Source organism: Siphateles boraxobius, unplaced genomic scaffold, assembly GCF_051911475.1.
Source record: "Siphateles boraxobius isolate OS27281-9 unplaced genomic scaffold, OSU_SipBor_1 35, whole genome shotgun sequence".
In the NCBI taxonomy this organism is placed as follows: Eukaryota; Metazoa; Chordata; class Actinopteri; order Cypriniformes; family Leuciscidae; genus Siphateles; species Siphateles boraxobius.
Genome location: NW_027508975.1, coordinates 7,419,722 through 7,433,307, shown reverse-complemented (window position 1 = coordinate 7,433,307; position 13,586 = coordinate 7,419,722). Strand labels below are relative to the sequence as shown.

At 38.3% G+C, this 13,586-nt stretch overlaps 1 protein-coding gene across 19 annotated transcripts in view; it reads right to left on the bottom strand.

The window, feature by feature from the left end:
- The window catches only part of macf1a (microtubule actin crosslinking factor 1a), a 180,707-nt gene that overhangs the window by 102,977 nt on the left and 64,144 nt on the right, over positions 1–13,586 (bottom strand). For 16 of the 19 annotated variants that reach the window (XM_077196137.1, XM_077196151.1, XM_077196152.1 and 13 more), the window contains one exon: positions 768–829. In XM_077196137.1, coding sequence (XP_077052252.1) covers positions 768–829 — 62 coding nt within the window. Of the gene's footprint in view, positions 1–767; positions 830–3,068; positions 4,846–11,261; positions 11,401–13,586 lie in introns of those variants that run through there. The other 3 variants (XM_077196138.1, XM_077196143.1, XM_077196149.1) reach the window with 3 other exon arrangements.

Below are 13,586 nucleotides of genomic sequence, written 5' to 3'. Positions count from 1 at the left end.
TATTTAGTATCTCCTAATGAGACAAACTGTGTGAGCTATCCTACAACAGTCAAAAAAAAAAAAAAGCATTTGAATAATTGCTGATTTCCGGAAACAATCATCAGAGATAATCCTAGACCTGTCAATGTTGAAATGGCATGTCAGTGGACACGCAATCTGTCACAAAAGGGTCACAGAGGTCTAGGATTGTTTTTTTGTTTTAGTATGGGGAATTTTAGGTTGGGGTTCCCTCGCGTGATTATGATCATATTTGGGAGGTCTAATATAAACTGTATAACTCACTACTTCTAGCGTCTACCGTTACAGCAGCACTGTGTTAACGTATCTCATACAGTCTGACCTGCATTACAGTAATACCAGCAGAGTTATGAGGTCACTAGCCTCATAACTCTGGCCCTTCTGTGGTTGGTCATCTGCCCTGCCCTTGAAATACCCAGCATTCTTTGCTCTCATGATCGGCAGTCAGTGGAGCAGGAGATAGAGGATTAACAGACACAAAAATATAGTTCTGGAGCATGACAACATGCCAAATGTCTTTCAGAGTCATGTGGACAAAACACTGTGGACACCATCATTCACTTGCAAGATTCAAATTTACTCCAAGTGTCCTATTACTGAAGAGATTAGTCTGAGTCTTCTGTTGTGTGTAAGTGTGAACATGAGCATGAGAAGTGTGTTCAGCAGGACTGGAGCACAGCGCCCAGCGGGCTTTATCATCGTGCAGTGCAGCAGAAAGGACAAAAATAACCCGGCAGGCTGGACTGTACCTTTATGAGATGTTTGTTGACCCATTTTGTGAAAGTTTTCTTCTGCACCCTGTCTCGTTCATCTGTGAAAAGAAAGATGGAGGAGGAAACCACAGAAAAGAGAGGAAGAGAGATCGGGTTAATTATGTAACACAACAGGAAGACTACAGCATCATGCTATGTATTATTTACAAGCATCCCTCCGGTCTTGCTTTAAATAGCCTGAATTTGTCAAACAGAAAAGACTGTAAATGCCAAATAAAGTATTGACTGATTAATACATAAAAATATAAAACAAATATATTTTACTTGTGGTCATGATTCAACAAAAAGCCATTTTTGTATATACACTACAGTCCAAAAAGTTTGGGGTCAGTATCCTTTATAAAGAATCCTTCAAAAAAAAAAGTTTCACAGTTTCAACAAAATTATTATTAATTCTTGAGGAGCAAATCAGCATCTTAGAATGAAGCCATTTTGCCATTACAGGGAATAACTTACATTTAAAATGTGTAATATTTCACACTATCACCGTTTTTACTGTATTTTTGATTAAAGAAGTGCAGCCTTGGTGAGCATAAGACACTTCTTGCAAAAACATTTAGAAATCCTATTGACTCCAAATGTTTACATAGTAGTACATGTGTGCATGAAATACGTTTCGGTATAAAACCTTTTAGAAAGTCATTAAATCCACAATATAAAACAAATTTTCGACAGGCAAAACAGGTTACAGCAGTTTGTTAAAATTGGAAACTAGGCTGAAAGTTTAAAAAAAGACCAGTTAATAGGTTCATTAACATTGTCAACTGACCTACATTCTCCACAACATACTATATAGCATGTAGGAGGTTGACAAAGTCACACATGAATACAGGCTCAGAAAACCATGTATGTTCAGGTTGATACAGACAGGGAGACATCATACCCTTTGTTCCTAAAACTGCACAAATATAATGTATTGAATGCTATCTAATGCAGTGTATTTGGTAGGGGTAACAGTCCTGATCTGACACCTGATGCAGTGGATGCCGGCATGGTCTTAATACAGTGCAAACAAGGAATTATGGGCAGGAAGTTTTGAATTGAGACATGAACTTCTGGTCTCTAAGGCATTTCTTTTTGTTTCTTATTCTAAACATGCCAGACTAGTGATGTAGCCAAGCACAGAATAGAAATTGATCACACAGCCCTGCTGTTCTACGAGTTCATTACACACCTTCTTTATCTGCCTCTTTCTACTGGCCTCTAACTGTGAAGCTGAAGTTGACGTGGTTACTATGGAGACATAGCAATACTAAGCAACCATGTGGTGCAGACGGCCCACTTCCTGATAAGCACGCACACACACACACACACACACACAGTGTGTGTGTGTGTGTGTGTGTGTGTGTGTGCGTGTGTGTGTGTGTGCGTGTGTGCGTGCTTATCAGGAAGTGGGCCGTCTGGAAGCTTCACATCTGGAAGCTTCACATCTGAAGCTGCAAAATGTCGATATGTGTGTAAAATGTAGATGTCACATGTGTTATCACAGATTCTGTATAAATATAACGATAAATAGTTATGTGAATAAACTATATGAATAATATAAAAGCATCAAATAATGAGAAAAATATTGTACGCTCACACCTACAGTACCACCTTTTTGAATAATATAGATTGGAGCATGCAATATTTCTCTTCATCTGACACTTTTATCCAAAAGTTATCGATCGATCAATCGATCTATCTATCTATCAAATTGTACACAAACTGCATAACCAATGTTTTAGCATACCCCTCGTTTCCTTCCTAAATTATCGTGCAAAATTATTGACTCACAACATATGTTCTGTACTACCTTGGAGAATTTCATCTGACTTTTGAACAGGATTTGATACTTTCATGAGTACAGGAAACATAACTTTCTTTTGGCTTCTCACATAACACACCCACTTTTGGGTCTAATTCAAGCGCATTGAAGCGCGCACACACACACGCAAAAGTATCTTAAAAAGAAATAAATGTGTCAAGGTTCTTCTTAGAGGCTTAGGCCTACTCCCTTTTTTTCTGTGACAGTCACACAGAGGCACATTCTCTTGTTTCTCAGTACAGTGAGTCATTGTGTGTTGCTTCACACACCCTGCACTGGGCAAACATGTTACAGACACTCACACCATCATGTTCACAGTCACACTCATTCACGTGCGCTCACACACCGATACAGCATCGTGACAATAGTGGACAGACACATATCAGCAAAGAACACATCCGCTGACACACAAATCAAAGTGTCCATGTGACTGTGACGACATACGCACAGGAACACAAATAGAAACTGACCTGCGCAGCACATGAGCGCGTGCAGATGAGCATTCAGGCTCCTTTCGGTGCAGTATTCAGGCCACATTCTGTCGGTGACTTATTCCTTATGATCTACCTTCTCCTTCGTCTTCGTGACATGTCTCTGAGTGTGGTGTTTTCCACCTTTAATCCAAACACACTCTGGCTGGAATCAGAAATCTCTCCTTCAGAGTTGCAAATCTTTTCTATCTGAAGGCTCCCACGTTCTACCTCTTCGCTAGCCGGTCTTCCTATTTGCTACCATATCAAAGCTCAGCTTAAGCAAGCAGTTTGGCTCACACGTGCATGTCAAACTCTACAAGAGCTCCTCCTTTCACTACTAATAAGGACTGACGCTCCCCTCCTCCCTTTAAACCTCGACTACTCTTGCTCTCTCTCTCGCTCTCAGAGGTGAGATCTGTCGTAAACCCAGGAAAGAGTGCAGTCCTCTCCACCTCGCACTTAAGCACTCACAATCCGTGGTTACTCTGTTTCCTGCGGCTGAATGAAGAACATTTGTGTAGCAATCTTTCTTCAAGAGTCTCTGTGCACTAAAAAATAGCAAGCCAGCAAGTTAATTCAAAGGTCGTTTTCAGAAAGTGTCTTGTGATGCAGGTTGACAAGGTCCAATCGAGCAATAAACCAATGACGAGCTGTTACGTCATCATCATTCCCTTGGCAGAGCTCTGCAAGTGTATAACAGAACTGAAGAAAAAAAGACTGAAAAGGAAAGTGAAAATGAGAGAGAATGTGGGGAGAAAGAGGGAGATAGACAGAAGTATCTTAGGGACTTTTAGTGATGAATGAAAACAATAGAAAAAGTCTAGGGCTGCACGATAATGGTTAAACTAAGCACTATTTTCATTTGAGAAATTTCTATTTACATGTCATTAGAATTACTGCACATTCACATGAACACAAATTAAGAAAATGTTAACAACTTGTATGTTTATTTGACCTTATCTCTCTACATTATGGAAACTGGTAAAAGCTTAAAGAAGCAGTGAAATTCCTAATATAAATTTAAAAAAAAATCTATTGCATCAGTTTGCTAAGTGCATTCATTCAGCAACCACAGTTGCAGACAATAGTCAAGATGCATGTTTGAATATACTGCAAATACTGCAGAAGATTATGCTTTAATAATCGGAAGATGCAGAAATTGCGATCACAATTATACTAGGATTAATCATGCAGCCCTACTAGTTATGTAGTTCAATCTCCAATTGTCATAGTCACTTGATCACACACTGCAGAAACAGGGTCCTCTTGCTGATCACAAACGTGAGTCAGCAAACACAGGCAGTGAAGTAACTACCGCGATACTTGCATGATCTCATAAAGCAGCGACAAACACAGCGCCACAGCCAATGTGCAGGCAGAAGTGATCTGACATCTGATCTCCCAGTCTCGCAGTTAAACAGCTCTGTAAATCCCTGCGAGGATGCTGAAGGCAAAGTGGGAAAGGTCCTGATTATCCTTAGAGAGCACAATGCACACCTGGTCCATCACAAATGTTCACTCGCAATGCCATTACAAGACAGCTGAGACTCTTCTCTCATTCCTCCTTCCTGAAGGTAGCCTATAGGCAGGATATTTCCATTAGTGGTCCTTTCAGTTATACCATCTTTGTCTTTTCCTCTAGCAAATTCTGAATGAAATCCTTTCCCCGTTTCTCTTCAGTTTTTTTGGCGACACCGTTGTTCGGCTGCTCTCTCCTCCTGCGGGCCTATGAACTATAAATACCAGACAGAGCTTACACTCCTAATGCCACACTGAGTGCTTATCCCTCTCTCGCTCACTCTCCCACCCTCTCTTTCTTCGTGGTTATCACGTCTAATCTCTCATCAGGTCCAGTTGGACAGAGCTCCCTCTTCCGTGTGTTCTCTTCTTTCTGTTTTGCGTTTTCTGAGCCCAGGCTTTCTTCTCTTTCTTTTATTTTCATTTTTAGATTTGCGTTACTCACTCCCTCTCCACGGTGGCGCTCAGAGACTGGCACAGCTCGTGTCCTCTTCTCCTCGCTCCCTCCCTTACACGGTACTTCTGTTCTTCTCCATTTGTCTTTCCATGTAAAAAACAGAGTCCAATACACAGGATTCTGGGAAACAGGGAATGACGTACCCCCATTTCAAACTAAACATGGATATCAGAAAAAGGGGAAGACCCAGGCTCTTCATATTCTGTCTTTGTATAATCCATGCAATTATAGCTGATCTCCCCTCCAGCCATCCCACTTCATCCGATTAGTATGATATTACATTTGCGCTCCTTGTGACCACAGTTCTCTAATGAGTGAACCTTGTTAGCACAGTAACATCTGGAATAGTGGTTGACTGACACACACACAGACTTTTTTTATTATTATTTATTTGTTATCCAGCAAGGATGCATTAAATTGATCAAAAGTGAGAGTAGAGTATTTATAATGTAATGAGCACCAAATTAGGATATTAGAATGATTTCTGAATGATCATGTGACACTGAAGACTGGAGCAATTTGGCTATTGAAAATTCAGCATTGGCATCACAGGAATAAATTATCTGTAATAAACGTGTGTGTGTGTGTGTGTGTGTGTGTGTGTGTGTGCGTGCGTGCGTGCGTGTTAGGCCTCACGATTAATCGTTATAAAATTGCGATCTCGATTCACCCTGTTCACGATTTAATTTTCAAATGACTTCGATTTAAAAATCGGCCTTTATTTTGAAGCGTGTATAGCCTACATAGTGTGTGTGTCCAGACAAAGAAACACTCATAACAGAAATTAGAATGGTGATAAAAAAAGAAGTCTGTCTATGAAGTGATTGTGTCTTATTATTGGAATATTAAACCCAATATATAGTAACACCGTGGTGCGCGAGCACTAGAAACGCGCAGCGGCACAGACGCGCGAGCTGGTCTACCACATCCCTTTAAACAGACATCAGTGGAAAGTTTGTAGTTCAGTCGGATGTCAATGGCAAAGAAACTTAAAACGAGTAATCTAGCTTATTATTATACAAACACATGCTGTTTGTACTGGATATACAGTATAATATCATAAGGCAAAAGCGGTAAAAAGCTCAATGTTTCGTGCAGGACCATTCTCAGGGATAAAGAGCTGCTGGGACTGTTACAGTAAGCCTCTGCATGAGAATCCAAAGCACTAATACACATTAAAACAAAGTCTATTAGTCTTGAGGTGCAGTAGTGGGATTCAGACAAGCATTGACCTAAGAGGACACTGGGATTGATGGATAAGTGGACAGAACTCTGCATGGAGTTTGTTTTGGATTTGTGTACCAAATAAACCGCACAGATTTGAGGTGTACCGCAATTGTATTAACACATAATTGAGTATTACAACCAAACACAGACAGAAACATACAAAAGCTAATAATGGAATGCGCCCAACCCTGGCGCTTTACCCACACCCATGTTCTGCTACACTTCCTGCTGTGGCTAATAATAACCTCTGTGGAGCAGTATTGCATCTCTTTCTCTTTTCAATCTCCTCTCCACATATACACTAGAGAAACAGACCTTGCATGACCCATAACCCTCATACACATATGCATGGGTCCAAATCATCCAAAAGAACAGCCTCCCAGGCTGGCTGTCCCACTCAGACATTTCCACAGATCAAGTCACATGAGAGTTACATAAGTAACAGTCTGTCTGACAGACAAACAAACAAGATTTGGCCACCTCAATCAAACTCTGCCATAAGGTTGTCACGATACCTTAATCTCATTTTACGGATAAAGTGCCACAATACCCCTAATCCACTATGCTGTTTGGATAAGCTGTTTAAATATAGAATAAGATGGGTATTCTGGTTATATTCTGGTGGGCAATTACACAGTTGCAATGATATCATTCTGTCTCGAGAAGCCAATAGACCTAATAATTTTGATGTTATGGTCAACCGAAATAAATTCTATAAAATTTGGTCTAAATAAAGTATAAATATAATCACAACAAACACATGTTTAATGCAACAAGTTAATTTAGATATCACAACATTATAATGTGCAATATGAAAAAATTAATATTCCTTTTGAGATTTGCAAAAGTATATATTTAATATTGTTATTAGGGTTTAAAAATATTAACTTTTAATTTAATATACAAAATATTTACCAAGATATCAAATATTAACTTATTCATACACTACTAGATTTTTTTTATCTAAAAAAAGAAGATAAAACCAGTGCCAGATGAGAAGTTTATCTATGCATCATCTTTTTACTCTTTTCATTCATTTTATTCAGTGATTATTTTAATTCCTTTCTGTGTAAAGCACTTTGAATTACCATAGTGTATAAAAATGTGTTATATAAACTTGCCTTGCCTAAAAAATGTATTCTTTTATTCAGCAAGGATGTATTGATCAAAAGTGACAGTAAAGACATTTATAATGTTACAAAAGATGTCTAGTATTTTGTAATAAATACTGTTCTTTTGAACTTTCTATTAAACAAAGAACACTGAAAAAACTTTTCATAACAAGAAAATAAAATTCTTAAGCACAAAAATCAGCATTCTAATGATTTCTGAGGGATCATGTGACACTGAAGACTGGCGTAACAATGTTAAAAATTCAGCAATTGCCATCGCAAGAATAAATTACATTATGAAATAGAAAATAGTTATTTTATTTTTGTAATAATACTTCACAATATTACAGTTTTTACTGTATTTCTGGTCAAATAAATGCAGTGTTGGTGATCATTATAGGCTTAATCTTACTGAAACTTTTGAACAGTATTTAAAAGCAATCTATAAAATTGGCACAAACAGATGGAACAAATATATTTTGCATCCCAAATACAACACCAAACATTTACAACACTATACTGTTCAAAGAATCCTGTAATGCCACCAGGGTTTAGGTAATGTGATACTGTACTAATGTGGCAGTGTGCAACAATATTGTGCCCAATCCGGGACACATCACTCTACATCGTCCCCATTTGACATGATCCTTCCTGACTGATGGCAATCACCAATAATGCTCACCAGGACATTTGCCATTACCCAGGGCCATTACCCTTCACCCAAAGCTCTGCAGTCAAAGTCTAAACTAGCCACATGGGTTGAAACACACATTCATACTGCTGCGAGATTTACAACAGTCTTACTGTGTGTAATGTGGCATGTGACACTGAGCCGACTGCATAAATACAGCAGAGCTATGTAAAGTAATGTTTACATGTCAAAGCTCATGATTATCAGTACCGTGTGATATTGTAAAATAGCATGCTGTACTGCGATACGTTGACAAGTTTATTACAACAGAGCAGACAGCACTAATATAAAAGAACCTTATAAGTGTTCGTACAGTTGTCATCTCCATACAATAAAAAAAACCCTGCATACTCTAAAAACAAAAGTTTGGAATAAATAAATAAACAAATAAATAAATAAATAAATAAATAAATGCAACAGTTTGCACATCAATGAGTTTAGACAACTTAATTATGTTCAACCAACAAACTGCACTGAGGAACTTAAAAATGTGCGTTTATGCTACAAATTATTAAGTTGATTACTCAAAAAAAAATGTAAGTTGTTCCAAATATTTTAACCATAATTGAGTGGTGGGAATTCAATTAAGCACGCAGGGAAGTGGGAATACTGCTGAATTTTCAGAAACAGAAAATTGACCAGTGAATATGAGTCCTCACCTCCAATCAACTTGCTCGGACTACCTGTTCGCTCTGTCATCTTTAGCAAAAGCTACACAATGGCAAGTGGAAATAGTGGTTTAATTCACCCATATATGTTTGAACTTTGAACCAGAAACTGATACAGAAAAAAAAGAACAGAATTATATATTCGTCCCAATTCGCCTACTTATACTACGCCCTAAAAGTATGTACTCTTTTTGTGAAGAAAAAGTAAGCTTTAGGACATACTACTTCGTCATCTTTAACGGACAGCTCTGTCGCGTGCATCACCGTAAACTGCCCTGTCAATCATCTCGTCACAGTTAAAATCCTCCATTCAATCTAATATAATTCCTTACCGTTTGGAGAGAAATTTTGTAGCTCGTTCATCTGCCAGTCGTGGGTCTTACATACGGAGACTGTCACTCTCCTCATGTGTTTGCAATTTGAATGTAATGATGCATTTAAAATTTAATGGCTATAAACTTTCTTGTCAGTTTGCTGTATCTTTACAAAAGTTCACAATGCTGCTGCAGATGCAATATAACGTAGCCAACATTGAATAAATACATTTTCGTCAGGTTAGATACTGATAATTAATCACTTAAACCCCTTTATCTAAACCTCTCTACACAACCGCCGGACTCGCGCGCGTCCTCCATGTCTGTAGTTTTTTAACACTTTTCACTCATGGTTGTAGTTCTAACTGAGTCCTCGTCAACATCAGCCGTTAGAGTGTGCATCGATCTGCACTTCGGATTCTGACCGGATATAGTAGACCATCCGGGTCTCTATGGAACACTCATTTCAACATACTACGATTTGGGACGTACTAGTTCTATTTTCGAAATACTATTTAGGGCGGATAGTATGCGAATTGGGACGCAGCAAGGGTCTACAAGTCGATGCATCAGAATTAGGGCTGCAACAACAAATCGTTAAAATCGATTACGGTATTAAAATAGTTGATCGTCCGAGATCGTGAGAGAGCCGAATGTGTCCGAGATCGCACGAGAGAGACCGAGTGTATGCGCGCAAGCGACAGTGCGCGAAAGAGACAGAGTGTGTCTGCACGCGAGAGAGACTGAGTGTGTCTGATCATTAGTAAATTGGTACATACTACATAGTAATATATAATTACTATAAAAGAGGCAGTTTGATAAATGGACAACAATATAAATATGAAAACAACAATTCAATTCTTACCACTGAATTAGCAGACTGTGATTTGAATCAGATAGACAGAAGATGAAAACACTTTCTTGTCTGTCCCAAGTACCACTACAAGGGGAATATTTATTCCACAAATTGCAGCACTGAATTTTTCAATCTTTACTCTAAATGACTCAGAGAAACTTCACTATATGCTCGGAAAGTATGAGCTGCAAAATATCTTACACTCTATACGAGATGGTCAATCCATTGTATTTGGTTTTTTTATATTATTTTATATTGTATTTATATTTTATATACATTGTATTTATAATTAATATTAGGATAGACTAAAGATATTATCTTCTATTATAATTATTATTATTGCTATTATTTTTATAACCTACTTTCCATGCTTGTCAAATAATTTCAAACATTTTGTTAAAGATTATAACATCTTTGACAAAAAAACAAAACAAAACACAAGTTTGTGAGTGTGTGCATCTGTGAGTGTGAGAGTTTGTGCAAGTGTAGTGTAGAGAACAAGTTCTGACGTTCAAACAAATCCTGTTAAGTTTTCTGATTTGTATTTTTCTTTCTTTGTACTTTTCTTTTTTTCTTTATAGTCGAGAAAAATAATCTACAGATTAATCGATTATTAAAATAATCGTTAGTTGCAGCCCTAATCAAAATGGTAATATGTAACATGTTCCCGTTCGCCATCTCCGAGTCAGACAGATGCCTTCTAAAAATCAGCATCCTAAGAAATGCTCTGAACATCACAGAAAGTCAGTGGAGAAAGTTCATCATAATATCATAATACATCATTATGATATACTGTATATTGTGATCACTGTTAAAATACCCACAGAGCATGATAGGAATGACAGGAAAAACCCTGCCCCACACATTGACTGGATTGGTCACGTTTGTGACAGTAGGAAACAGGAGTGGTTTCAAATCGTGTTTTTGAGACATTTGGTACACTGCAGTTTTAAGATTAAAATATGAGCAATGGCATTTGCACATTGTTTTTCAATCTATAAACACCACACAGAGACCGTATATAAACAACATTACTTGATTTTCACCACAGGAGGTATTTAAATTACGCACAATATTAAATGTATGCATTATTATTTCAACAAAATTCATTAAAATAATGTTTGAAACTTAAAAGGTTTAATTAAATCAATAAATCAGAATTTTTAACTTGCAACCACACATTTATTTAAGTTGTGGTAATATGTCTCCTGAATTTCTTTTTAGAGTGCAAAATAATATCTAAAAAGCATTAATGTAATAGGAAGAGGTGGAGCCCAAAGAGGAAACTATATCCTACCATGGTGAGTGAGACACAGCTAGAGTGAGAGAGAAAGAAATGACCATTACCATAAAGACAAACAGAACTCCTGGTGTTACGGTGCCTACGGCACAACCACACTCCAGTTGCCGTCAAAATATGAGCTGCCACAAAAAGCAGTGGCAAGAAGATCTCTGGATCAAAAGGGTCCATAACTTGATCTCAAACTTAGAATTACGTCTCAAACTTCAACGTAACAGCATCTACAAAGAGAATTAAATTTGCGATTCTGCTCCTCTACAATCTGCATTGATTGGATCCTTCCTTTTCTCGTCTCCTCTCTTCTTTCTATTTCTCTAGTTTCAGACGTTAATCTCTAAAATTGAGAAATTAAGAAAACCCTTTACTTTTCTCTCCAACTTTAACTACTTTTGAAAAAGTAACTGCATTGAACTGAGTCTTCCTCTCTCTCTCCTCCCTCCTCTCTCTGTGACACTCTTACTCTGAATTCCTTTCCTCTGAAACAAGTGGCATACTTTTAGCTATCGCTCCAAAAGCCGTTATAAACCAAACGTGAACAAAGAAATGCAAAAAAACTCAAATGAGCACCAAAGTTTCTCTTCTCTTTGTCTGCCCACATGGCTGGCGGCTTATCCTTCCTGTACGAGACTGTGCATCTACATTGGCACATGTTCATGCGACATGGATGTGTCTGTTTATGTGTGTGTATCTCTGTTGCTATGAGTAAGCGCTGCTGCTCTCTTCCATATTTACACGAGACCTTCTACGGAGAGCATCCTCTGTGAGCGCTGCACTTGTCTGAGGGGGAAGAGGCAAATAGTGTTGATGGGTGTGTGGTGGCTGTTCCCGTGATCTCATTTGGGGTGAGTTACATTCAATGAATGTGTGAATGACATAAAAAGCTAACTGTGCGTGGTGTTACAGAGTCGTTCTGGCATCAACAGCCTTGTTTGTTCACTGAAATGCTGTGCAATTACAGTGCAGTGATTCAGAATGACTAAGTGCAGAATCAAACTGTAAGAATCTTTGACTGTAAATAGAAGTTTTTCAGCTGACCTTACACAGAGCACAGATGGTGCTATGACTCCTAATGCATGTCATTTTGGGTGTGCCTAAAGATGTGTGCAACGGCATGAAGCTATCAGCAGAATCGCTGTGGTTTTGCGGTGACAGGTGGGCACATTAGCAACCTGATTCACTGGAACGTGTTATATGATGGCATGTGCCCATGTGGGGAACATCCAATCATCTTTTACCAGTGCTATAGTTCTGTCCAATAACGGATAATCATTTGCAGGATATCGTCTTCACATTCTCTGTTGTGTATCATGTATTAAAAAAGAGAAAAGGGGAAAACATGAGAGAAAGGGTTTTTACAAAAAGAAAGGGTATAGCGTGACAAGAGGAGATAAAAAAGAAAGTGACTGAGGGCAAGTGTCACAAAAAACTGAGCAACAGCTGCAAATCTGTGGCAGCAGTGTCAAACCACTCGGGCTCTGGTTTACATGCTGGTTACAAGAAAGACCTACTTTAAAATGAAGACAGAAGAATGGAAACATAAATTTAAAGACATAATTTTTAAACGTCATAAGGTTTTAAAAATAAAGTTTTTCATTAATTGAAGTAAAGCTAAAATAAAAAAATGCACTTGATGAAAAACTTACAATTAAAAATGTATTTATACAGGGTTTTCCTGCATAGAGAATTACGGGGCGCCCCCCTTCGTCAAATTTCGTGCCGCCTCTGGCTCTCGACAAAACTCGGACAGTCACATGCTCAGACACACTTTTTCCAGTGACGGTTCTGTTGCGGGTTCCCGGCCTGCATGTGTCCATTCTCAAACCGTATAGTTTGGCGATGGTGCTGCGCGGATCATAATCCGCTGGTCGGGCGGGCAAAGTAATAAAAACATAACATTTGAAATATTATGAAACGCACGCATGCACGCACACACACACACACACACACACACACACACACACACACACACACACACACACACACACACACACACACACACACACACACACACACACACACACACTGTGTAATGTGTATATGGTGTGGTGTCTGAATTGACATAACTTTGTCAAATTCAGATAACATATACAGTACATGTTGAAATAATATGCATAACATTGAAATTCTGTCCTTGACAGACCTTGTGTCTTTCACTTACTGAATTATTTCGTTACAGGTCTGTGCATTTTCTACTCTCACTAGTCCTCAGAACCAGGATCCTCTCAAGCTAACAATCTGGAAATCAATAAATACGTATTCACCAAAACACAGTTAATTGACACATAAAGCAGCACACACTTCAATACAGCAACATGATCTATGTGCAGAAACACACAAAGCTCAAATGAATGCTAATAAGACAACAGCAGCAA